We start from the raw sequence: 27,167 nt of genomic DNA, 5'->3' as shown, positions 1-27,167 counted from the left end.
CACACACGCAGGCAACAAGCAACATGAATTCGACTGGGACAACACTACCATTATAGGGCAAGCCAGACAGAGAACAGCCAGGGAATTCCTCGAGGCATGGCATTCATCCACAAACTCCATCAACAAACACATCGACCTGGACCCAATATACCAACCACTACAGCGGACAGCTGAAACTGACAACCGGAAGCAGCAGGGACAGACCACTATAAACACCGGAGGAAACATCAAAGAAGCGCTTCGCAGGAGGCTCCCAAGCACTGATGATATCGCCTAGCCAGGGGACGAAACGTTTGCAACAAAAACTTCCAGCTCGGCGAACAGAACCACAACAACTAATGCACCTAACACAATGGGCCAATTTAGCATGGCCAATTCACCTGACCTGCACATCTTTGGACTCTAGTGACCGTTCTTCAGAATGTTCTGAAGAAGTCACATCAGATTCAAACTGTTAACTCAGTTTTTCTCTACACAGATGCTGCCATACCAGTTACTCCAGCAATTTCTGGTTTTGCCTGTTGTATTTCATTAAATGTTGATTTAAGAAATCTCCAAACTAGGATATATAAAGCCCATGACATAACAGCTAAAAAAAAGAGAAAAATCTCTTTAAATAAATTCTCAAGAACAACTGTAGTGCATTTACAAATGTGTTAATTTATTACAATGTGGTAGCAGTGGTTTATGAATACAACTAACAATCTGGTATATTTTGACAGTGTAACAGTAATTTCACACAATGTCATTGGAAATCAACAGTCCTGTCATGTTTGTTGAAAACTTAAAACTCACTCACTCTTTGGTCTCAGTTATCCTGGGCTGTCACTGAAACTCTATCCATCATCCTTTACCAAATTTACCATACATAACAAAAAATACCACGGCTGCTTAAAAAAAAATCTACATCTGGCTCAACAAATGAAAGATTAAAGGCAACATGACTGAGTGACCAACAAAAATACTTATATACAATTCTACTCAATCATTTCTTTGTGCCGATCACAATTGGATTTTTAATCATTTTTCAAGGACAGGGTTAAAGATGTTATAACACGATGCTATGCAAAACCATAACAAATACTGTACAACATGTACACTAAAAACTACAGGAAATACCTTTGTAGCATAGATTGCATTTTTAATGTGCATATACATACAGAATAAAAATAAAACATTATCACTTTAAAACAAATCCTGAACCATGGATGCGCAATGAAAAGAATGTAACAAAAATACAAAAACCTTGTATCAAAAATTTGTTAATAAACATTCATGTCTTTCTCTAGATAAGGAATGTCAAATACAACTTATTCTGAAGTTCATTGCTGTTGGCTTCTTTCCAACTTTTACGTAATGAAAAAAACTACAGTTAAGTACTTAACATTCAGCAACTACATTATGGATTTACAAATACTGAACACATGCCTATAACATCCACTTTCTGAATTTAACAAATACAGGGGCACATTAAAAATGTACCGAAAAAAATAGTATGTACAAAGATGACTAAGGTTAAACCTTAGAGTTATTGATCTTTTAAAAAGATTTACAGTTGCATCAACATGTTACATTAACACCAAGATTCAATATTAAATGATGTGAAGTTTATGCATGTCAACGTTTTTCTATACATTGGCTATTACACAGTGGAGTGAAAACAAACTTTACGACAATTTGTTCTGAGCACAGTCCAGCTAATGCTGTAAGCACATTCTTTACGTGGTGGGTTTCTCATTCCATTTAACAAGCTCAGTTTGGTTTTGTTGGGGCTTTCAGTCTCACGGTAGGGGCAGTTCGTGCTTGCACCTTGGCTTGTTGGCCTTGGGCGTCAGGAGTTGCTGCTGGCTGAGCTGGGCTCTGTGGGGTCGGAGGCTGGATCTGAGGAGACGCTGTCACAACTTGCTGCTGAATAAGTTGCTGCTGTACAACCTGAGCAGTAGCAGCTGCAGGAATCACCTGCACTTGCTGGCCTGTAGCTGCCTGCGACAATGTCATTGTCTGTGGCTGCGTCTGGACCTGACAGGGAGGAATAGAAAGAGGCAGATTGCGATCAGGTACACATTTCCATTTATTTAGCACATTTCACATTCTTGGAATGCTTCAAAGCACCTTACATCAATGAAGTACCACTACTGTAACGTGGGCGAATACTCACCTAACTCAAGGGCACATTCACATGAACAGCAATGCAATAAATAACCAGATATCCTATTTTGAGTGAAGGGTGTATTTGGCAGAGACACCAGGCAAACTTCCCTATTCTTCAAGTTGTCCACTGCAGTCTCTTCTGTTCAGCCAAGTAGGTACAAGGTGCTAATGCAATCATCATCACATCATGACACATCTCGTAAATGCATACTGGCCATGATACTAAACACAAACAGCTTCTTTCACATTTCAATTACAAGGCAGCACCTCTGACAGTCCAGAACTCTACTGGTACAGTACTGCTCTAAAATGTTAGCATAGAATGGGGCTGAACGTGACCTTCTGACTTATTGGGTCTCCCAATCTCATCTACTTTTTTACTTGAGATACCAAAGGAGGCAAATGGCCATAATATGGAAGCCTGAACATTATTATAGTTTAGATTAAATCAGGAAGCTTACAGGTCAACTAACTGATTGGAACAAATGCAAACTAATTTCAACAGACTTGAAGTAATACTGTACAACAGATTTGTACAGAAAATAGATACAGTATGGACCTGCTGGGTGAAATGGCCTATCTCTGTGATGTAAATACCATGTAAATTCAAGAATTTGCAAATCGGTTTAACATTCTATTCAGACTGATTCACCAAAACTGGAGTACTAAATTACAACTGCTAAATGCACTAATTGGTGCTGTATAACTAGCCCAACTGTTCACTGACTAAGCATAGATCTAAAACATCAACCTTTTCTGTCTACACAGACGCTGCATGACTTCTAAATATTTAAGCATTTTCAATTTTTAATTCAGATTTCCAACTTCGGCTTTTCCGTTGTTGTTCATCTAGGTTGACAATTTAATCTAGATAGTTTTGAAATGCTAATGTTGATTATTTCATCTGTAGAGTAGCAAATGAACAGACAATCAACTGGTCACAGCTCTCAACCTCCACAGAGAAGCCGGTGGTCAAGATTAAAATTGAAAATTCCAACAATTATTGGTAATCTCCCAATAGACCCAGGATTAGATCCAACGTGGGTACAGCGAACAATTCTGGTCTCAGCATAATAAAAAAGATAGAGACACTGGAGAAGGTGTAAAATAGATTTGCAAGGAAGGTGTTCGAACTGAGATGCTATATATTTCAGGAATGGTTGAACAGGCTGGGCTGCTTGCTCTAGGTAAGAGAAGGTTAAGAGTTACCTGATAAAAGGTCTTTAAAATCATGACAGGGTTTGAAAGAAGAGAACTCCACTTGAGGATATCCAAAAGCGTAAAACTAAAATAGTTACCAATGAATCAAGCAAGGAATTTTAGAGAAACATCTTTATCCAGAGAAGCAGCAGTTCAGATGAATATATATTTAAAGGGGAAAGTGAGATAAGGGAGGAAGAAATAGGAATTGCTGTTAGGATGAGATGAAGAGGAGATAGAGGAGGCTTGCGTGGAGCATAAATGCTGGGCTGTATTGCCTGTTCTTGTACCATAGATTCCTGTAATTCTACATAAATCTGAAATTCAGTCTATCCTAAGCAATGTTGTTCACTAACCTCCCACTGGGGTAGCAAACCAGAGTGAGGGGACATAGGTTACTACTTTTAGTCCTATACAGCTGGTTAGATCTAGAAGTGGACAAAGCAAAAACCAGGCAAATCCTAGCAGGAATAAAGTGACTAATTGAGGGCAGCATACTTTTCAAAAGACTTAAAGCTGTTAGGACCAGTTGCAGAAGAGGTTTACTAGAATAGTATCAGGGTGAGAGACTTCACGTACACGGGAGGAATGTCTTGGGTTGCTTTCTTTAAAACAGATAAAATTAAGAGGACCGCTAAGAAGTTTTCAAAATCATAAAGGATTTCATTCAAGTAAACAAAGAGAAACTGTTTCCAGTAGCAGAAAGATCAGCAACCACTGGACACAGATGTAAGATAATTGGCAAAGGAACTATAAGGAAATATGAGGAATTCCTTTTGCAGCAAGTGGCTTTCATCTGGAATGCACCGTTTGGAAGTTGTGAAAGTAAATTCGACAATAACTTTCAAAAAGCAATTTACAAATGATTGAAAACGAAATTTAAAAGAACCCGAAGGAGGGACCGATTGGATAGCCCTTTCAAAAATCCAGTATAGACACGATGGGCTGAAGGACCTTCTTCCTCACTGAGAGATTCTATAATCTAGGATCAAACATGGATGTTTCTCCTGGTCTTGGGATTTCCTTCATCAACTCATCTCAAAACAGAGATTGCAAGTTACAGGTACCAGAAGAGTGGAAAGAGAGGCACATAGAAGATTAGCAGAACCATTAAGTGCAAAGCGTAGAGGTAAAAGGAAAATAATGGAGGTAACAAAAGTTAGATTTCTTCTTTTACATCATGGAAAGTAGCAGCTGGCAGAACATGTGCAAAGTCCGATAGCTTCATCTGTGCAGAGAATGTAGACAGGTATGAGGAGGTGAAGAGTACCTGCTGGGCTGTCGATACCATCTGCTGGATACTCCCCACGGTTGCTTGCTGTTGAACCATTTGTGGAAGTTTTGCAACCTATTGAACAACAGCAGTTTATTTTAATTTTTTCATCCTTCAAGGTTTCCAAGCATGCAAGATTTCAGGCATGTTAAAGCATCATTTCTTCTGCATTCTTGGAGTTAATAGAGGAGTATAAAATTGTAAAAAGAAAATAGGGCAATGTTAACAAATTATATTTGTGATTCTGAGGGGCCAGTGACAAAGAGCAAATGGTAGTGCTGGGACAGAATATAGCTTTGTTACGTAAAATAAGAGCATAACCTGGCTCTGGAAAGAAGCAGTGCGAGAAATATACCATGAGTCTTGAACAGCAAAGAACAAAACCACTTTGTACCAATGTGATATAATGTTAAAGAGTTCTGTGGCATTAAATGGCATCAACTTCATCAGGTTTGATGCACGCTTGCATATGTGAAGAACAGGGAGAAGTACAAATTCTCATTATAAGACACAGCCACTCTTCCAGTCACCTGCCGACTGAAGGGACTGGCTAAAGTTCCCAAACTTTAGAGTAAATGAATAATGATTTTCAACTTACTAATCTATTAAAGCCACTTTGTTTATTAAACAACCGTGCGACGAACACACTCGAGGTATCAGCTGAGGATGAAGAATCCTGTTAAGATAATATTCATGTTTTCACCAAAAAGGATCAGCTTCAGGGCAGTAAATTACGACTATTGGCCTCCATTCATAATACAAGAATAAGTAGCTCATGTCTATTGATTTAGTTTTGTAATACAGCGGAAAGTCATAACAAAATAAAATTAGCAGCAAGATGCTGAGTTATTAACTGAAACATCAGACACAGGTTACATACATTTTCAATTCAGTTACTTACTTGTTGGTTATGAACCAAACGTATCTTGTAAAGATGGAAGAACAACAGAGATATAACCCTCCCCAGCACAGCACTGCCAGCAAAATGGATATCTCTTCCAATCTCTAGGGTCCTTAGGATGAGCCTTTACCTTGGACTGTAGCAGTTTGAATGATTTGCTCGGCCACTTCAGTTAGTTGGTGCAACACTGGAGATGTATATAGGCTCAGATTGGAGAAGGATGGCAAATCGTCTTACCTGAAGGAGACTAGTGAACCTGTTGGACTTATTTTTATTTTACAACAATCCAGCAGCTTCATTGTCATTTTGACTCAACATCCTGAATTTAAATTCTCAAACTGCTTCCTTGGGATTTGAACTTGTACCTTCTAGATTATGGTTTAGTAGCATAACCTGTGTTACACTGCAAAGCTTGCATTATTTACCTGAATCTGTGCCTGCATCTGTTGCGTTCCTGTAGGCTTTTGAGTCTGAGCACTCAAGAACTGTGGCTTCATTCCTGATTGGAGCTGGGCGGTGGTATAAGTGACTTTCTGTTGCTGTTGCTGTTGTGATTGAACAGTGACCTGCTGAGTTATCTGAAATGGAATGCAAATTGCAAATTAGCATAGCGCTGCTTTTACCCAACTTGTGCACCCTAAATACACTGGTGCAGAATAAGGCTGCTTTGGCTTTTAAAATGTCAATGCTAAAGGTGACATAGGTCTAGGCTTTCTGAAATTCAGCTCCCACCCATCACCCAAAAATGATACAGGAAACTCGTAATGATCACCTCACCACCCCGCACCCCCCCCACCCCCACCCCCACCCACACCCCCTACTCCCACTCAAATTTTCTCATCTCCACCCACAGCTGTGCAAAGCAAAATAAAAACAGAAAACATAGCAAACTTCGGTCAGGCAGCATTTGTGAAGTGAGAGAAACAAAAGGAACCTGAAACAGAATCAATCTGAAATCTTAACCGTGTTTCTCTCTCCACAGATTCTGACAGACCTGCTGAGTATTTTGCGTTTTCTTTTCAGATTCCAACAACTGCAGTAGTTTTGCTGATGTTTTAACGTAAGCCAAATGTTTCTTATCTTCACTGATTTTAGTTCCCTCTTCATCAAAAGGCACTAATCCCATGAGTGGCTGGACATCACACCCCTCCCCGCTCCAACAGCTTTAAGTGCATTACCATATACGTTGACCTTGAAAGCAAGATACAACATGCTAGGCTGGAACACCATGTCTGCGTGCTGGCCCAGGTGTACCGAGCATCTTCTCAGGAACTGGCAAGTAGTCACCAGGGGCTGGAGCCCTGGATGACCCTTTCCTTCCCGGTTTATATCAGCTATCTCTCAGCAAAGACCGGGGCTAAAACCTGGTAGCCAATTCAAAGGTACACATTGTCAGCTAGAAGCCAACAGCATCCCGCTGCTGTCTGAGTATGTCATAGCCACCAGACATCACTTCCAGGTTTTATTAAGCCTCCATCATTCACCCATTCAATTTTCCTCCTTTATTTTCTGTTTTCACTCTCAATTTGGCCTTCACTTGTTACCAGGGTAAAAGTGTCAGGTCTTGGTTTCCACTGTCTATATTTGATTTTTTTCCTCTCTTTTTATAACTGTACTTAGCAACAGGTTTGATTTCTGAACTTGCTCCTACTCTTGATTTAACCCGCTCATTTGTTTCTGTCCATCAAGCTGATTCTGTCCATTCTCTGCCAAACACATTTCAAAAGTTGCAAGTCTCCTCTCATCTCAGACATATATACCAAAAAAAAATTCAAAGCCATAAATTGTTGATGGTGAGGATTCAGTGAATTATTTACCAGGCAGGATTTGGGAGAAGCAAGAATAAATTACATAATCAATAGCCAGAGAGTTTTTATCCTTCCTCTCCCCATCAACCCTCAACAATATACTGAAGGTATTAAAGGGTAGGACGTGTACCTTCTGTTGTGCAGTGATTGCTGCAGCCTGCACAGCTGCTTGACCCTGTGTCACCTGGGCCTGACCTGCTTTCTGCTGTTTGAGTTTCAGAAGCTGCTGTACTTGCATTTGTGAGAAGTGCTGTGGTATGGCAGTCTTCACAACCGTTTGCCCTCCTGCAGAGTCAAGATCATGGTTAGGATCAGGGAACATTTACAAATCTAAAACAACACTATAACAAGGCATTATTTCACATAGCAATTGAATACAATTGAAGTTTATTCATTTTCATCAAAATCTTTGTGTCACTTTTTAAAAGGGTAAGACGCACATTACATGTGCAAATCTAAAAATTAGTGCTCAGCTCACGTAACAAATTAGGAGGGTTAAGAATTTGGAGATACTTGCAAATGAGGAGGGATATCAGATGTCTGGGTATAGGGCTAGAGAAAGAGATGCACATGTTGGGGGAATTGGGGTTCCTAGGTTTCTTTAAATTGGAGTCACAGGTAGATAGGATTGGGCAGCACGGTGGCACAGTGGTTAGCACTGCTGCCTCACAGCGCCAGAGACCCAGGTTCAATTCCCGCCTCAGGCGACTGTCTGTGTGGAGTTTGCACATTCTCCCCGTGTCTGCGTGGGTTTCCTCCGGGTGCTCCGGTTTCCTCCCACAGTCCAAAAATGTGCAGGTCAGGTGAATTGGTCGTGCTAAATTGCCCGTAGTGTTAGGGTGAAGGGGTAAATGTAGGGGAATGGGTCTGGGTGGGTTACGCTTCGGCGGGTCGGTGTGGACTTGTTGGGCCGAAGGGTCTTTTCCATTTTTTGGTGTGTGTGTGTAGATCCAGAACTAGAGGGCATAAGTTTAGGGTGAGAGGGGAAAAATTTAAAATGGACCTAAGGGGCAACGTTTCAAACAGAAGGTGGTGGTGCATGTATGGAATGAGCTGCCAGAGGAAGTGGCAGAGGCTGGTACAATTCCAACATTTAAAAGGCATCTGGATGAGTAAATGAGTATGAAGCATTTAGAGGGATATGGGCCAAGTGCTGGAAAATGGGACTAGATTTAGGTTCAGATATTAGGTCAGCATGGACAAGTTGCACCAAAGGGTCTGTTTCCATGCTATACATTTCTGTGACTCTATGACTACAATCACCCTTCATTAATGCAGGATTAAGCAAGTAGCGTCATTACAGGGTGAGGAAAGAAAATGAGGAGCGAGTGTTTGAAAACATGAATTGAGGTTTGAGTTCCAGAAGAGCATCGTGGATTTTGGGGAAGGGGGGCGGGGGGGGTAAAAGGGATATGATGGTTGCGTTGCAGTGGCAGGGATCACTGCAACTGCAAAGGGCTCAATATGACCATTGAAGTGCAACAGATTCCAAGTTTGGCAGCAAAAGAGAGGGAAGACAGAAGTGTGTTACTTGGAAAGTTGGAGCTGGGCATTACTGAAAGGGCATTAAAAGAAAGCATTGCAGGAGCAGAATACTCCCACAATCAGATACATTGTATGCTGCTATGGGGCTTGTAACCAAATCTCGTAGACTCAAAATTGTCTCCTTAAGAAAAATTTTGATAATTTACACTTCATGTGTTCGTGCTGAATGATTCCCTTTAGAGAACACATGAGCCTCTCATGAAATAGGAGGTTAAAACTACATTGCTTCCCCTGCAAGCATCTCTCAGATTTGGGGAATGTGCACTTCGGTACTGGACATATCTCTCCATAGTCAACAAACCCTTTTAAATCCCATGTAAGCAAAATCGTTTACTCATTCCCAATTTGTGGTGTTGGTATAAAATCATCAAGTGCATTAACAAGGGGCTATTCAGCTCATCAAGACTGGGCCAGCTGTCAGGTAGAGCTATCATAAGAACTAGGAGCAGGAATAGGCAGTCTGGCCCCTCGAGCTTGTTCAGCCACTCAATAAGATCATGGCTAATCTTTTCGTGGACTCAGCTCCACTTACCCGCATTTTCATCATATACCTAAATTTCTTTATTTTCAAAAAAGTATCTACCTTTGCTTTAAAAGCAATTACTGAAGTAGCGTCAATTACTTCCCTCGGCAAGGAATTCCACTGATTAACAACCCTCTGGGTGAAGAAGTTCCTTCTCAGTTCAGTTCTAAACCTGCTTCCTCTAAACCTTGAGGCCACGTCCTCTAGTCTTAGTTTCACCCACCAGTGGAAACATCCTATCTATTTCTATTTTATCGATTCCCCCCTCACTCTTCTAAATTCCAATGAATATAATCCCAATGTACTCAGCCTCTCCTCAGAAACCAACCCCCTCAACTCCAGAATCAACCTAATTAACTGCCTCTGCACCCCATCGTGGGTAAGATCCTGGAATCAATTCTGAAGGATGAGATTTCTGAATACTCAAGTGTATGGTAAAATAGGGCAAAGTCGGCAGGGTTTCATCATGAGGAGGTCATGCCGAAAGAATCAGCTAGAATTCTTTGAGTTGCTAAACAAAGAGACCTTGGAGTGCAGGTTCATAGCTCATTGAAAGTGGAGTCGCAGGTAGATAGGATAGTGAAGGCAACGTATAGTATGCTTTCCTTTATCGGTCAGAGTATTGAGTACAGAAGTTGGGAGGTCATGTTGCGGCTGTACAGGACATTAGTTAGGCCACTGTTGGAATATTGCGTGCAATTCTGGTCTCCTTCCTATCAGAAAGATGTTGTGAAACTGGAAAGGGTTCAGAAAAGATTTACAAGGATGTTGCCAGGGTTGGAGGATTTGAGCTATAGGGAGAAGCTGAACAGGCTGGGGCTGTTGTCCCTCGAGCGTCGGAAGCTGAGGGGTGACCTTATAGAGGTTTACAAAATTATGAGGGGCATGGATAGGATAAATAGACAAAGTCTTTTCCCTGGGGTTGGGGAGTCCAGAACTAGAGGACATAGGTTTAGGGTGAGAGGGGAAAGATATACAAGAGACCTAAGGGGCAACGTTTTCACACAGAGGGTGGTAAGTGTATGGAATGAGCTGCCAGAGGAAGTGGTGGAGGCTGGTACAACTGCAACATTTAAGAGGCATTTGGATAGGTATATGAAAAGGAATGGTTTGGAGGGATATGGGCCGGGTGCTGGCGGGTGGGACTAGATTGGGTTGGGATATCTGGTCGGCATGGACGGATTGGACCGAAGGATCTGTTTCCATGCTGTACATCTCTATGATACTAAGCAATAAGCAAGTTAGACCAAGGAGAACCAATGGATGTTATCTTCCTGGACTTCAAGAAGGCCTTTGAAAAGGTGCCGCACAAGAGACTACTGAGTAAGATAAGGGCCGATGGTGTTAGAGGCAGTATGGATTGAAGCTTGGCTGTCAGGCAGAAAGCAGAGAATGGGGATAAAAGGTTACTTCTCAGGTTGTCAGCTGGTGACAAGTGGTCTTCTGCAAGGCTCAGTGTTGGGACCACAACTTTTCACTTTATACACTACTGCCATTCCTTCACAGTCGTTGGGTCAAAATTCTGGAATTCCCTCCCTACCAGCATTGTGGGTCAACCCACAGCAAGTGGGCTGCAGCAATTCAAGAAGGCAGCTCATCACCACCATCACAAGGGCAAATCGGGATGGGCTATCAATGCTGGCCAAGTCCCGCAAATGAATAAAAAAAATTAACGATCTAAACAAAGAAACTGAGGGCACTTTAGCTATGTTTACAGACAATACAAAGGTAGGTAGAGGGACAGGTAGCATTAAGGTGGCGGGGAGCCTGTAGAAGGATTTGGACAGGTTAGCAGAGTGGGCAAAGAAGTGGCAGATGGGGTACAAGTGGGGAAAGCGTGAGGTCATGAACCTTGGTACGAAGAATAGAGGCATGGACTCTAAATGGGGAGAAAGTTCATAAGTCTGAAGTGCAAAGAGATTTGGGAGTTCTAGTCAAGGCTTCTCTCAAGGTAAACTTGCAGATTGAGTCAGTAGTTAGGAAGGCAAATGCAATGATGGCATTTATTTTGAGAGGACTTGAATATAAAAGCAGAGATGTACTTCTCAGGCTCTAGTCAGGCCAATGTCAGAGTATTGTGTGCAGTTTTGGGCCCCATGTCTCAGGAAGGATGTACCGGCTCTGGTGAGTATTCAGAGGAGGTTCACGAGAATAGTCCCAGGAATGAAAAGCTTAACATATGAGGAACATGTGAGGACTTGGGTCTATACTCTATGGAGTTTAGAAGGATGAGAGGAAATCTGATTGAAATACACAGAATACCGAATTGTCTAGACAGAGTAGATGTTGGGAAGATGTTTCCATTGGTAGGAGAGACCAGGACCCGAGGACATAGTCTTAGAATAAAGGGAAGACCTTTTATAACAGAGATAAGGAGAAACATCTTCAGCTAGACAGTGGTGAATCTATAGAATTCATTACCACAGAAGGGAGGCTGTGGAGGCCAGGTCATTGAGTATATTTAAGACGGAGATAGTTAGGGTTGTTGAGTATCAAGGGTTACAGGGAGAAAGCTGAAAAATGGGGTTGAGAAACTTATCAGCCATGATTGAATGGCGGAGCAGACTCATTGGGCTGAATGGCTTAATTTCTACTCCTATGTCTTATGCTCTAACATATAGGTATGTTCACCAAACCCTCTTTTAATGAAAGGAACTTATCTCAGTTCTACAGTTCTGTCACTCAAACAACTGAATTCTATTATCTTTCAAACAAGTTGACAATTCACAAGAATTTGCTTTTTTCAATTACCTGCTGATCCTTTCTGAGGCTGACTGATAGCCACACTAATTCCAGCAACAGTAACAGGAAGCGTTGTTACACCAGAGGAGACTACTGCAGTAGGGACAGACACAACTGGTGGCTTTGTGAGCGTAACCTGGGCAGTCTGAACTGGCTGTGTCTGAATCTGTCCCTGAGCTTGTAGCTGTGATGTCGAAACTCTGGCCTGAAGAAAACAAAATAAAAATTATATGTTTTGGAAAATTCTCAAAAAAAGAAGCCTCATAGTTTTCAATGACACAGACGGTCAAGAGACAAGAAAATATTACATGAAACACAAGGTGTAGAATTCCAGTACAGCTACGATGTAACATGAACCCTGCAAACTCATATAAAACAAGTTTGTCAGTGGTAGCATTTAAGGATTTTAAGCTTACATGTGATGCTGAAATGAACACAAGTGTAAAAAATACAGTAATATTTATCTGTTAAATCTTGGATAAATAGTCAACCCTTTATAAACATGAAATGTCAATTGATTTCTCTTTGCTTCCATTTATTCTTTACTATAAACTTTTATCACTAAAAAAAAAGTTTTTTTAAAAAAGTTCTTCCTACCTGAAAAACTGTGCACTGATCTGAGGCTTAATTTACTGGCTTAAACAGGAAACTATGACTGGCATTGTACAGAACATTAAAGGAAAAGAGAATGCTATTTAAATACATTGAAGTTAAGTGAAGTTTAACAAATACCGTATATACTCCAGTAATAGCTGAATTTTTTAGACTACTTTTAATGTTAAATTTATGGGGTCGACTACTTTTGAGGGGCTGAAATTCATAACCCTCAAAATTCACACCATATCATTAGCAGAAGCCCAATTGATCTGTAAATGAAAAAAAACCCACAACCAATTATGGTAGTTACTGGATAAAGACAACAGAAACAAAAATGAATTACAGGTAGCAGGTTTTTATTTATACATACAAATACTGAAATAGAAATATAATAAGGCTTTAAATGACAATTACTAGAACATGTTACATCTTAAATTAAACATGTTAAACATTTAAAGCTGTATCATATAGAAATATAATACAGCTTTAAATGACAATTACTGGTACGTTACATCTTAAATTAAACATGTCAAACGTTCAAAAGTGCAAAATCACACTGTTCAACATCTTCAGCACATAAAGCTTCATAATCATCAGGATGAACGATATCACTGTATGGATCCTCCTTATCCTCGCTACCTGTAGTTAGAGGTAGCACATCATCCGCTTCTTCTTCATCTGTCATCCTATTGATAATTGCCTCTGTACTGTCCAATGCATTCAATATTCCACATTCCTTGAATGATTTGAAAATAGTATCAACTCTTATTTCTTTCCATGAAACAATGATCCATTCACAGATCAGGGGCAGTGATGGAGCTTGTACAATGTCTCCTTTCATATATGTTTTTTTCCCATCACACATCCAGTTATTCCACTTCATTCTCATCATGTCCTTAAATGGCTGATCAATACCAACATCTGTTGGTTGCAAAACACTCAAGTCTGCTGGGAATTACAGCTATGTCAGTGTTATATGATCAGATGTTATCAATAACAACATTCTTCACTAGATGTGATCTAAACTGATCCCAGACCAGCAAGCTCTTTTCCTTGTGTAGTCCACCAATTCCAAACTTCCTTCATCCATTTTCTTCATCCACCTAGCCTTCTGGATGCATATGGATGACAATTTCTTTTTGAAATTTTTCCTTCTCTTAAAAACAGCCATGGGTTTTAACTTAGCGCCATCAGCCATACAAAAAACTAAAGTAAACCTACTTTTCTCATGGCCAATGGTTCTCACCAGTACTGTGTTTTTGTCCTCTTTTTGGTTCACAGTTTGATTCTCTGGCATGTTGAGGCTAATAGGGGTTTTGCCCATGTTTCCAATGGATGCGAACTTGTAAGCTTCCTTCTGCTGATTTCTGTTGACAAACTGGTGAAACTGTAATATCTTATCTTCTAGTCCAGCAGGCAGCTTTTGTGCAGTCTGAGTTCTCTGCTGAAGTGCTAAGCCATGCCTGTTCATGAATCTCGTGCACCATTCAACACTCGCCATAAAATCCAAAATTCCATTCTTCTTTGATTTGCGTCTTGCATGGATTCAGATGGCTTCACGACTAACACATATTCCATTTTGACGATTTTCAAGTATCCACTCAGCAACACCTTTCTCCAATTGTGGCCACTTGCTAGGTTTACCTCTGTTGGCACACTTTCATTTTGGCATAGTCTGAAATTGAGTTGATATCTTTCTCCAGTCTCTCACAAGTTTCTCTGATACACAAAATTCTCTTGCTACGACACAGTTATTTGTTTCCTCTGCAACTTCAGTAACTTGCAAGTTTAATCACTGCTGTACATTTGTTGTTTTTTCTGGAGGGCATTTTTACAAAAATGAAGAAGAAATTTCAAAACCTCAATTAGGTATATAACTATATTCCACAAAGTTGGTTGTCACCTGAGTCTTTCGCACCAAATTGGTGTGAAATTGTACATCAAATCACATAACAGCACAAAAGAAAGGAATTTCCTCATCATATTATCTCCACTCTTAAATGTTGTTCTGTAACCTGTGAAGATCTAGAGTCGACTTTTACACAAGATACATAGAAAATTCCAGGATTCTTTGGCCAAAAATAGGTCAACTTTTACATGGGATCGACTATTACTCAAGTATATACAGTAAGAGAGACTGATGCCTAGAAGTGTACTGACACAAAACTCAAATTTATAAATAAATAAGTAGACTTAATATTGTGAATTATGTAATTTTTGTCACAGGTTCAGTAGGATGAGCCCCAGTATGGGGGGATTGTCATATGAGCAAAGGTCAAATAAATTGGGACTCCAATCTCTGAAGTTTAGAAGATGTGGAGGAGCCCATGTTGGACTGGGGTGGACAAAGTTAAAAATCACACAACACTAGGTTATCGTCCAACAGGTTTATTTAGAAACACTAGCTTTTGGAGTGCTGCTCCTTCATCAGGTAGCTGTGACACAGAAGAATGTGAGGTGGTCTCACTGAAACATACCAGATTCTTAGCGAGCTTGACAGGGTAAATGCTGAGAGGATGTTTCCCATCATGGATCAAAGAGCATAGTCTCAGTATAGAGGGGTGCCAATTTAAGACTGAGGAGGAATTTCTTCTCTATGAAAGGGGAGTGCCTTTGGAACTCCTTCTCACACATAGCTGTTGGAGCAAGTCCTTGTGTATACCGAAGGTCAAAATTAGGGGAATCAAGAATCATGGAGAAAAAGTGGTAAAGTGGATATGTGGATTTGTCAGAGCAAATTACTGCAGATGCTGGAAGCTGTACTGAAAACAAGTGCTAGAGATCATAGCAGGTCAGGCAGTACCTAGGGAGAGAAAGCAAGCTAACATTTAGAGCCGACATGAAAACTCGAATTAAAGATTCTGGGATTTTGGAATGCATAGATTTTGGAAATAGAAAAGAAAGTTGGATAGCTACAATGAATCTTTCCTAATAAAATTTCTAATTGTTTACGTCAAAACCTTAGTGGCAGGGAAGGGATAATTAAAGTTTCACAACAGAAGGTCTGAAGGTGAAGCAGCAGGTTTACTCTATCTGATCCCCACCCCGCGACAAATGCACGTGTTTCCATTTTAGCTGTGAAGGGGTTAGGAACACCCAAGTACTCTACATTAGTAATATCGAGGCCCTTACTTACAGGAAAAATCCTTCAACTGTGAAGAAACAAAATTCTAGGTAAGAGAACAACATTTGCTGACTTTCCACTTTTGTCTCATATTTTTATCCTTTTTCTCTGCTTAGTTAACTTCTCAGCCTGAATACTGACCTGATGCTATTTTATGATACTGTTCTTTAAATGCATAATTACACAAAAACATACAAAGCCATTTTCTGTTACCGATGAAACAGACTTATCAGGAAGGATGCATAATGTTCGGAGATGTCTTGAAACACATAAAAGTGGATAAATCCCCAGGACCTGATCAGGTGTATCCTAGGACTCGGTGGGAAGCTAGGGAAGTGAATGTTGTGCCCCTTGCTGAGATATCTGTATCATCGACAGCCACAGGTGAGGTGCGAGAAGACTGGAGGTTGGCTAATGTGGTGCCACTGTTTAAGAGAGCTGGTAAGGAAAAAGCCCGAAAACTATAGAACAATGAGCCTGACGGCGGTGGTGGGCAAGTTGTTGGAGGGAATCCTGAGGGACAGGATTGATGTGCATTTGGAAAGGCAAAGACTGATTAAGGATAGTCAGCAAGGCTTCGTGCGTGGGAAATCATGTCTCATGAACCTGATTGAGTTTTTTGAAGAAGTAACAAAGAGGATTGATGAGGGCAGAGCAATAGACGTGATTTATATGAACGTCAGTAAGGTGTTCGACAAGGTTCCTCATGGGAGACTGGTCAGCAAGGTTAGATCTCACGGAATACAGGGAGTTTTGGGAAGATTTTGACAAGAATCTTCTCAAAAAAAATTTAAAAAGGTGTTGCCAGGTTTGGAGGATTTGAGCTATAGGAAGAGGCTGAATAGATAGGCTATTTTCCCTGGAGCATTGGACGCTGAGGGGTGACTCCAAATCATGAGGGGCATAGAGAGGATAAATAGACAAGGTCTTTCCCAGGGGTGGGGGAGTCCAGAACTAGACTGTCCAGAACATAAGTTTATGGTGAGAGGTTGAGGGGGGAAAAGATATAAAAGGGACCTAAGGGGCAACATGTTCACATAGAGGGTGGTGCATGTATGGAATGAGCTGCCACAGGAAGTGGGGGAGGCTGGTACAATTACATCGTTTAAAAGGCATCTGGATGGGTATATGAATAGGAAGGGTTTAGAGTGATATGGGCCAAGTGCTGGCAAATGGAACTAGATTATGTTAGGATATCTGGTCAGCATGGACAAGTTGGACCGAAGGGTCTGTGCTGTACATTTCGATGACTCTATACACACTGTAATGGTTTGTGTGAGCAATGAACTACAATTGTATAATCACATAACAGTTGCGGTATTTGTAATATAAGTACAACTTACTATGCGGGCAACTGGGAGACCAGTCACAGTACCACCGAGGACAGTGTTCCTTTGTGTCACCTGAGCCAGCTGCTGTTGCTGCTGCTGTTTCTGTTTCAATTTTATTAACTGATCCTAATGAGGAAAAAGACTTTATTGAATTCTATCAATTTACATAATGACAGTCAACAGCACATCACTTTACAATAATCACATCTGACTGAATAATGAAGAACTCAAGTTCCCAACAAGCCTTAAGGTGGGGCCTGAAGAAATGTCGCGGGACAGAGGGACCTTGGAGTTCTGGTGCACGGTTCTCTCAAAGTGGAGTCACAGGTGGACATGGCAGTGAAGATGGCTTTTGGCACACTGGCCTTCATCAGTCAGGGCACTGAGTATAGAAGTTGGGAATTTATGTTGCAGTTGTACAGGACATTGGTGAGGCCGCACATGTAGTGGTGTTCAGTTTTGGTCACCTTGCTATAGGAAGGATACTATTAAACTGGAAAGAATGCAGAAGAAATTTACAAGGACATTGCCAGGACTCAAGGGTCTGAGTTATAAGGAGAGGTTGGACTAACTAGGACTCTATTCTTTAGGAGACTGAGGCCGGACCTTATAGAAGTGTATAAGATCATGGGGCATGGATAGGGTGCATGCACTCAGTCTTTTTCCCAGGGTTGGGGAATTAAGGACTAGAAGGCATCAGTTTACATAAGGTGCTCATCTGCAAGTCCATTTTCTACACTAATCCATGTACACAGCTTAGGAGTCTCCATGAAAATACATCTTTGTGATGACTGCACTGAATGCTTATAGGGGTTTAAACAGCAATAGCATCTGTCAAGGTCAAGATGTATTGGGATTGGAAGTAGACAAAAATGAAAATTGAACATAACATTAAATGTTTTGATGAAAGAAGGAACCCAAAGATTTATTTTCACTGACACTTCCAAAAGCTGAGGGAAGGTGGTGGCATTGTGGTAATGTCACTGGACTGACCATCAGAACCCCAACTTAATGTTCTGCAGACATGTGTTGAAGCCCACCACGGCAGATGACGAAATTTGAATTCACAAAATCTGTAATAAAAAAAGCTACCCTAAAGGCAACAATGTAACCATTGTCAATTGCCGTAAAATTGATACACTTCAGTGATACACTTCAGGAAAGAAAAATCTGCCATCCTTACCTGGTCTGGCCTACATGTGACTCCAGGCACATAGCAATGTAGTTGACTCTGAATTGCTCTCTGAGCAATGAGGGAGCAACAATATATCCTGGCCTAGCTGGAGCCACCCACTCCCCATGAACAAGTGATTTAAAAATTGAAGGCGCAACTGCAATATACTTTTGTTTATGTAGTTAAAACATATACATATCTTTTTGTGTTTCAGACAGTAACTGAAAGCTCAGACTTACCGGCAGTTTCTGGACTGTCTTCAGCTGGGCTGAAGTTTGAGACTGTGGCTGGATTTGTTGAACCTGTACTGGAGCTGTCTGGGGTTGCCTGAAGAGCTGGATTTGTGCCTGGGAGATAGGTTTTCCGGTGGTCAGCTGAATGCCCGTAGCTGAGGTTATAAATGTAAACTATCAAGGCAGGCTCATGGTGAAGACTGTTAGCAAGAGTTGTACTCACTGTCATTAAGATACCATTAAGGCCAGGATGAAATGTATAAAGTCAAATGATGTTTACAAGTGTCAGTTCCCATATTAAACCAAGCTTTAACTTGCACTGCAATCATCTGCACTATATTTATTCCACTTTCTTAGGAAAATAATATCTTCTAACAATTATGCCTAGAGTCATTGAGTTGAAATGACTTAGGAAGATGATTAAAATGTTTTGAGTGGAGGGGGAATTGGGCCCCTGAATTTCTGGTTGCATTCAAATAAGGAATAGGTTTTGGTTTGAAAATGTCAAAGAAAGGACATGTCTTTAGCTAATTGCTTAGATTTACTGGAAGCCATGTGTCTGCATTTATGGCTGTCAGAGATATTTGATATTGTTTTGAAATACAGTTTGGGCATAGCCTGTGAAGACGCAAGACATCCAGCGCAGCCTCTGCAACCTGACCAACCCTCCTGAGTATCCCACAGATATTTCTTCAATAACGCGATGGCTGCATTCTGGTTACATGCCTGGGACTTCCATGTTGAGGCCATTTCGGAGACATGGATAAAACAGGGACAGGAATGGTTGTTGCAGGTTCCAGGATTTAGATGTTTCAGTAAGAACAGAGAAGATGATAAAAGAGGGGGAGGTGTGGCATTGTTAGTCAAGGACAGTATTACAGTAGCAGAAAAGGCATCTGAAGACTCGTCTACTGAGTTAGTATGGGCTGAGGTGAGAAACAGGAAAAGAGAGGTCACCCTGTTGGGAGTTTTCTGTAGGCCTCCAAATATTTCCAGAGATGCAGAGGAAAGGATAACAAAGGTGATTCTGGATAGGGTTGAGAGTAACAGGGTTATTTTTGGGGTACTTTAACTTTCCAAATACTGTAGTTCGAGTACTTTAGATGGGTCAGTTTTGTCCAATGTGTGCGGGATGGTTTCCTGACACATATGTAGACAAGCCAACAAGGGGCAAGACCGCATTGGATTTGGTCCTGGGTAATGAACCCGACCAGGTGTTAGGTGGTCGGTGAGCACTTTGGTGATCGTGACCACAATTCGGTTATGTTTACTTTGGCGGTGGAAAGGGATAGGTATATAACGCAGGACAAGAGTTATTGCTGGGGGAAAGGCAATTATGATGCCATTAGACAAGATTTAGAATTCATAAGATGAGGAAAAACTGCAGGGAATGGGCACAATTGAAATGTGGAGCTTATTCAAAGAACAGCTACTGCGAATCCTTAATAAGTATGTACCTGTCAGGCAGGGAGGAAGTTTTCGAGTGAGGGAGCCATGGTTTACTAAAGAAGTTGAATCTCTTGTCAAGAGAAAGGAGGAGGCTTATGTTAGGATGAGATGTGAAGGCTAGGTTAGGGTGCTTCAGAGTTACAAGTTAGCCAGGAAAAACCTAAAGAGAGAGCTAAGAAGAGCAGGAGGGGACATGAGAAATTGTTGGCAAGTAGGATCAAGGAAAACCCTGAAGCTTTCTATAGGTATATCAAGAATAAAAGAATGACTAAAGAAAGATTAAGGCCAATCAAGGATAGTAGTGGGAAGTTATGCGTGGAGTCTGAGGAGATAGGGGAAGTGCTAAATTAATATTTTTCGTCAGTATTCACACTGGAAAAAGACAATGTTGTTGAGGGGAATACTGAGATACAGACTACTAGATTAGACAGGAATGAGGTTCACAAGGAGGTGGTGTTAGCAATTCTGAAAAGTGTGGAAATAGATAAGCCCCCTGGGCCGGATGGGATTTATCCTAGGATTCTCTTGGAAGCCAGGGAGGAGATTGCAGAGTCCTTGGCTTTTATCTTTATGTCATCATTGTCTACAGGAATAGTGCCAGAAGACTGGAGGAATGCAAATGCTGTCCCCTGGTACAAGAAGGGGAGTAGAGACAACCCTGGTAATTACAGACCAGTGAGCCTTCGGTTGTGGATAAAGTGTGGAAAAGATTATAAAGGATGAGATTTATAATCATCAAGAGAGGAATAAGTTAATTAGGGATAGTCAACATGGTTTTGTGAAGGGTAGGTCGTGCCTCACAAACGTTAGGAGTTCTTTGACCAAACAGGTAGTTGAGGGTAAAGCAGTTGATGTGGTGTATATGGATCTCAGTGAGGTATTTGATAAGGTTCTCCACGGTAGGCTATTGCACAAAATACGGAAGCATGGGATTGAGGGTGATTTGGCGGTTAGAATCAGAAATTGGCTAGCTGAAAGTAGACCGAGGCTAGTGGTTGATTGGAAATGTTCATCCTGGAGTTCAGTTACCAGTGGTGTACCGCAAGGATCTGTTTTGGGGCCACTGGTTTTTGTCATTTTCATAATTTATCTACATGAGGGCGTAGAAGGATGGATTAGATTAGATTAGATTATTTACAGTGTGGAAACAGGCCCTTCGGGCCAACAAGTCCACACGGCTCGCCAAAGCGCAACCCACCCAGACCCATTCCCCTACATTTACCCCTTCACCTAACACTATGGGCAATTTAGCATGGCCAATTCACCTAACCTGCACATTTTTGGATTGTGGGAGGAAACCGGAGCACCCGGAGGAAACCCACGCAGACACGGGGAGAATGTGCAAACTCCACACTAAAGTCGATGGAGTTGTGGTAGTGCTGAAGGATGTTGCAGGTTACAGAGGGACACAGATAAGCTGCAGAGTTGGGCTGAGAGGTGGCAAATGGAGTTTAATGTGGAAAAGAGAGAGATGATACACTTTGGAAGGAGTAACTGGGCTAATGGTAAGATTCCTGGTAATGTAGAAGAGCAGAGAGATCTCGGTGCCCATGTACATAGATCCCTGAAAGTTGCCATGCAGGTTGATATGGTTGTTAAGGAGGCATATGGCGTGTTACCTTAATTGGTAGAAGAACTGAGTTTCAGAGCCACAAGGTCATGCTGCAGCTGTACAAAATTCTGGTGCGGCTGCACTTGGAGTACTGTGTACAGTTCTGGTCACCGCATTATAGGAAGGATGTGGAAGCTTTGGAAAGGGGTCAGAGGAGATTTACTAGGATGTTGCCTGGTATGGAGGGAGGGTCTTATGAGGAAAGGCTGAGGGACTTGAGGCTGTTTTCATTAGAGAGAAGCGGTTGACAGATGACTTAATTGAGACATATAAGATCATCAAGGATTTGCATTCAGCAGGGGGGTGGGAACCTGTGTTGTAGTTCCAGCACACAGGAGGATGAGAGTACGGAGGATATGGACAGGATTTCATGGTCACAGGAATGTGCTGGCAGACAGCAAACTGGTTTGAAGTGTGTCTCCTTCAAGGCCAGGAGTATCTGGAATAAGGTAGGTGAGCTTGCAGCATGGATAGGTACCTGGGATGTTGATGTTGTAGCCATTTTGGAGACATGGGTAGAGCAGGGTCAGGAATGGGTGTTGCAAGGTCCGGGGTTTAGATCTTTCATTAAGATCGGGGGAGGTGTGGCTTTGTTAGTCAAGAACTGTGGCTGAAAGAACTTTTGACGAGGACTCATCTACTGAGGTTAGAAACAGAAGAGGAGAGGTCACACTGCTTGGAGTTTTTTTTTAATATAGGCCTACGCAAAGTCCCAGGGATGCGGAGGAGAGGACTGACAAATCTATTCTGGGTAGGAGTGAAAGGAACACGGTGGTCATTATGGGAAACTTTAACTTTCCCAACATTGGCTGGAAATGCTATAATTCTAGTATGTTGGATGGATCAGTTTTTGTCCAATGTGTGCAGGAAGGTTTCCTGACACAGTATGTCAAAGAGCCGACAAGAGGGGAGGCCACGCTGGAATCTGGTGCTTAGTAATGAACCAGGCCAGCTGTTTGATTGAGTGGTAGGTGAGCACTTTGGAGAGAGTGACCATGATTCGGTTATGTTTAGTTTCGCGATGGAAAGGGATAGGTACATGCCACAGGACAAGAGGTATAGATGGGGAAGGATAATTATAATGCGATTAGGCAAGGCTTAGGAGGCATAGAATGGGGTAGCAAAATGCAGGGGATAAGGACAATTGAAATGTGGAGCTGGTTTAAGGAGACATATTGCATGTCTTTGATAGGTATGTCCCTGTCAGGCAGGTAGGAAGTGATAAGCTAAGTGAATTGTAGCTTACTAAAGAAATTGCAACTCTTGTTAAGCGGAAGGAGGCAGCTCATGTGACGTTGAGGCAAGATGGTTCAGATGAGGCAATGGAGTTACAGATTCGCTAGGAAGAATTTAAAGAGAGAGTTAAGAAGAGCAACGAGGGGACATAAGCTGTCTTTACCAGGTAGAATAAAGGAGAACCCTAAAGCTTTCCATAGGTATGTGAGGAATAAAAGGATGACTAAGGTAGGAATAGGGCCTGTCAAAGACAGAAGTGGGAAGTTGTGTGTGGACCCTGTGGAGATTGGAGAGGTGCTAAACGAATATTTCTCATCTGGTTTTACTCAGGAAAAGGAGAATATTGTAGAGGATAAGACTGAGATATAGGCTATTAAACTTGAAAGGATTGAGGTTAGTAAGGAGGAGGTGTTATCAATTCTAGAAGTATGAAAGTAGATAAGTCCCCTGGGCTGGATGGGATTTTTTCAATAATTCTCTGCAATGCTAGGGAGGAGATGGCGGAGTCTTTGGCCTTGATCTTTGAGTCGTCATTGTTGACAGAGGATAAAGGATTGCAAATATCATGCCCTTGTTCAAGGAGGGCAGTAGAGATGACCCAGGTAATTATAGACCAGAGAGCCTTATGTCTGTCGTAGGAACAGTTTTGGAAAGGATTATGAGAGTTCGAATTTATAACCATCTAGCAAGCAGCAATTTGATTGGAAGTAGTCAACATGGATTCGTCAAGGGCAGGTCATGTCTTACAAACCTCACTTTGTTTTTAGAGAAGGTGACCAAGCATGTGGATAAGGGTAGGGCAGTTCAGTTAAGCCTTTGATAAAGGTTCCACATGGTAGGTTTTTGGAGAAAATGTGGAGACATGGGATTAAAGGTGATTTAGCAGTATGGATTAGAAACTGGTTTTCTGTAAGAAGGCAGTGAGTGGTGCTTAAGATAAGTGCATGTTAAAAGATGCATCGTGCATTAAGAGTTATCACAGGTAATTACAGAGAAAGGCACTGAAAGAAATGAGCAGGCATATGTGCAAAATAAATTCTGATCTATGTAGAAGTCATTAAATTACTCAATGATGCAATTGTCAATTTGTGGCATGACAAAAGGCAATAATTGTCCAACCTGGGGTGACTTGCGTGACCAATGGTCTTGTCTGGGACTGCACCGGAGTCAGGTTGGTAGTCACCACTGCTGCTGCTGTGGCTGTCACTGGGGCCATTGCAGCTCGGACACCCTGGTTGGTTGCTATTGCTACAACCTCTGTGGTAGCAGCAGATGTGGCCACGGTTCGCTGCTGAGCATGTACGACCTGAGCTGTTGTACCCCCTGCAGACTGGAAGACAGATAAGAGATATTAACACAATATACTGTCCCTTCTTTGCTCACACTGGATTAAACTGCTCAAATTTTTCATTTGTTGGCTTTAAAGGAAAGAAAATGCAGGAGTGGCGTCTAATAGGTAGCTGATCTAGAATATAGAACACTACAATACAGAAATGGGCCCTTCGGCCCATGATGTTGTGCTGAACATGACGCCAAATTAATCTAATCCCTTCTGCCTGCCCTTGGTCCATATCCCTCCATTCCTTACATATTCATGTGCTTAACCAAAAGTCCCTTAAACGCCCCTATTGTATCTATCTCTGCCAGCACCCTGGGAATGGTGCATTCCAAACTCCTACCACTCGGAGTAGAAAACTTTCCCCTCACATCTCCTTTGAACTTTTCCCCTCTCGTCTTAAATGCACGCCCCCCCAATATTAGACATTTCAACTCTGGGGAAAAAGATTCTGACCATCAACCCTGTCTGTGCATCTCATGATGTTATAGACTTCTATCAAGCCTCCCCTCAGCCTCTGCACATCCAGAGAAAACAACCCAATGTTTTTCTAGCCTCTCCTCATAATCTCTAAGCTAGGTGGCATCCTGGCAAACTCTTCCGCACCCTCTCAAAAAGCCTCCATATCCAGCCTGTAATGTGGTGACCAGAACTGAATGCAATAGATTAAGTGTGGCCTAACCTTGTGGCTTATTAAACTGCAATACCAGCTTTTATGGCATCTCATGCAGCTGAATATAGGTTTGGAGGGGGGAATTATTATTGTAACAGGTAACACCATTGTTGTGTCAAGCCCATATTCACATTCTCAGTCCTCATCATGTGTCTCTTGCACTGCACTGAAAGACGTGATATGCGAAGCCAATGAAATTGGTCATCCAAAGATGAGCAGCATTAGCTACAGGAGGATCAGAACCTGCATGGGGAATCACAGACAGGTGGCAGATGAAATTTAAATGGCGAGAAAATGCAAGTTGTATCACATGAGGACAACCTGAGTGTCGAGGAATAGATAAGTACATAAATGGAAAAAGAAAAATGGGCAATCAGAACTAACGAGATCAGAGAGTCCTGATTGAAAGAATTGAAACCACTTACGACAAAGTTTAGTTGTAGCTGGTAAAGCAAGTGAGGTGTTAGGGTGTACTGAAATATTGACCTGAAACAATGAGATAATCCTGCCTTTTTATAAGTAAAAGGTAGAGGCAGACTTTAAATCATATGCATATAATTCTGATCACTGAAGTACAAAACAGGGTCTTGCAGTAATTAAAAAGGACAGATGTACAGATTAGGTTCTAATGGAGTGATTACATAAAGTAGCCTGTTCTTCTTGGAGGGAGGAGTGAGTTAACTGTACACGTCAAGATTTTAAAAAGCAACAATATATAATGAGATGGTCCACTATGCCCAGACAACAGATAACTAGAGGATACATCTTGTACTTGAACAGGGAGAAGGTAAAGTAAAAAAATCTCAGGAAATACTGTGGACATTTCTTGGTCCCTTGGAAGGAGCATGGGTGGGATTGGCAGCAAAATATAAAAAACTTTCACGAGGTCTCCCTGATGTGGCTCCCCATTCTTGTAAATCTCCCAAATGTGCATTGTCTCTGGAATTAGCAAAAACAAAATACTAGAAATCTGAAATAAGAACAAAAACCGCTGAAAGGACTGAGTACATCTGGAAACTCTGTGGAAAGTGTTATGTTTCAGGTTATCACCTGTTTTTTCCACACATTCTGCCTGACCTGCTGGACCATTCCCGTAGTTTTCATTCCTATTAGTGAAATCAACAAAGGGATGAACTCGGATTTCACCAGTTTCCTCATTTCCCCCCCCCCCCCCCCCCCCACCCTGTCTCAGTCAAATCCATCGAATTCAGCACCGCCTTCCTAACCTGCAATCTTCTTCCCGACCTCTCCGCCCCCACCCCAGTCTGACCTATCACCCTCACCTTGACCTCTTTCCACCTATCACATTTCCGACGCCCCTCCCCCAAGTCCCTCCTCCCTACCTTTTATCTTAGCCTGCTGGACAAACTTTCCTCATTCCTGAAGAAGGGCTTATGCCCGAAACGTCGATTCTCCTGTTCCCTGGATGCTGCCTGACCTGCTGTGCTTTTCCAGCAACACATTTCCAGCCTTAACCAAATGCAGGCAGGCAATCAAGACACTTACTATCTCATTCAGTCATCATTGTTGGAGTGACAGAAAGTCTACTGGCATTGCAAAGCCCCTCAAACGGTGTCTGAAGTCTGCCATAACAGAGGATCAGAGGGCAACCAGGGAACTCCTTCTTCCACACGGACCCACAGGTCATTAAGAGCATCATCTCAGTCTCTCCAAGCCAGAGCAGCTCTCGCCTGTCTCTAACGAGTTCAACACGCGGCAAGACATCGAACAATTCTTCCGCTGCCTTCGCCTCCGTGCCTACTTCTTCAACCAGGATTCTCGCCCACCCTCTGACGATCCCTTCTCCCGCCTCCAACACACCCCATCCACCTGGACACCCCTTGCTGGCCTCTTACCTGCCCTCGATCTCTTCATAGCCAACTGCCGCCGCGACATTAACCGCCTCAACCTCTCCACTCCTCTCACCCACTCCAACCTCCCACCCTCGGAACGTGCAGCCCTCCACTCCCTCCGTTCCAACCCCAACCTCACTATCAAACCAGCAGACAAGAGAGGTGCGGTGGTAGTTTGGCGCACCGATCTTTACACCGCTGAAGCTAAACGCCAACTCGCAGACACCTCCTCCTACTGCCCCCTTAACCATGACCCCACCTCCCACCACCAAACCATCATCTCCCAGACCGTCCATAACCTCTTCTCCTCAGGGGATCTCCCATCCACCGCCTCCAACCTCATCGTCCTACAACCCCGCACCGCCCGTTTCTACCTCCTGCACAAAATCCACAAACCTGACTGCCC

The 27,167-nt window shown here is 42.1% G+C and overlaps 1 protein-coding gene across 8 annotated transcripts in view; it reads right to left on the bottom strand.

Annotated features, from left to right (window-relative positions):
* Nucleotides 1–640: 640 nt before the first annotated feature.
* Nucleotides 641–27,167, bottom strand: part of ep400 (E1A binding protein p400) — a 150,956-nt gene continuing 124,429 nt past the window's right edge. For 6 of the 8 annotated variants that reach the window (XM_043715350.1, XM_043715351.1, XM_043715353.1 and 3 more), the window contains 9 exons: nt 24,019–24,229; nt 18,609–18,757; nt 17,208–17,321; nt 12,153–12,348; nt 7,464–7,618; nt 5,951–6,103; nt 5,223–5,300; nt 4,622–4,699; nt 641–2,019 (listed from right to left, as the gene is read on the bottom strand). In XM_043715350.1, coding sequence (XP_043571285.1) covers nt 1,753–2,019; nt 4,622–4,699; nt 5,223–5,300; nt 5,951–6,103; nt 7,464–7,618; nt 12,153–12,348; nt 17,208–17,321; nt 18,609–18,757; nt 24,019–24,229 — 1,401 coding nt within the window. In that variant the 3' untranslated portion in view covers nt 641–1,752. The remainder of the gene's footprint in view (nt 2,020–4,621; nt 4,700–5,222; nt 5,301–5,950; nt 6,104–7,463; nt 7,619–12,152; nt 12,349–17,207; nt 17,322–18,608; nt 18,758–24,018; nt 24,230–27,167) is intronic. The other 2 variants (XM_043715352.1, XM_043715355.1) reach the window with 2 other exon arrangements.

This window comes from Chiloscyllium plagiosum, chromosome 25, assembly GCF_004010195.1.
Source record: "Chiloscyllium plagiosum isolate BGI_BamShark_2017 chromosome 25, ASM401019v2, whole genome shotgun sequence".
NCBI lineage: Eukaryota > Metazoa > Chordata > Chondrichthyes > Orectolobiformes > Hemiscylliidae > Chiloscyllium > Chiloscyllium plagiosum.
This window is presented reverse-complemented; position numbering and strand designations above follow the sequence as displayed.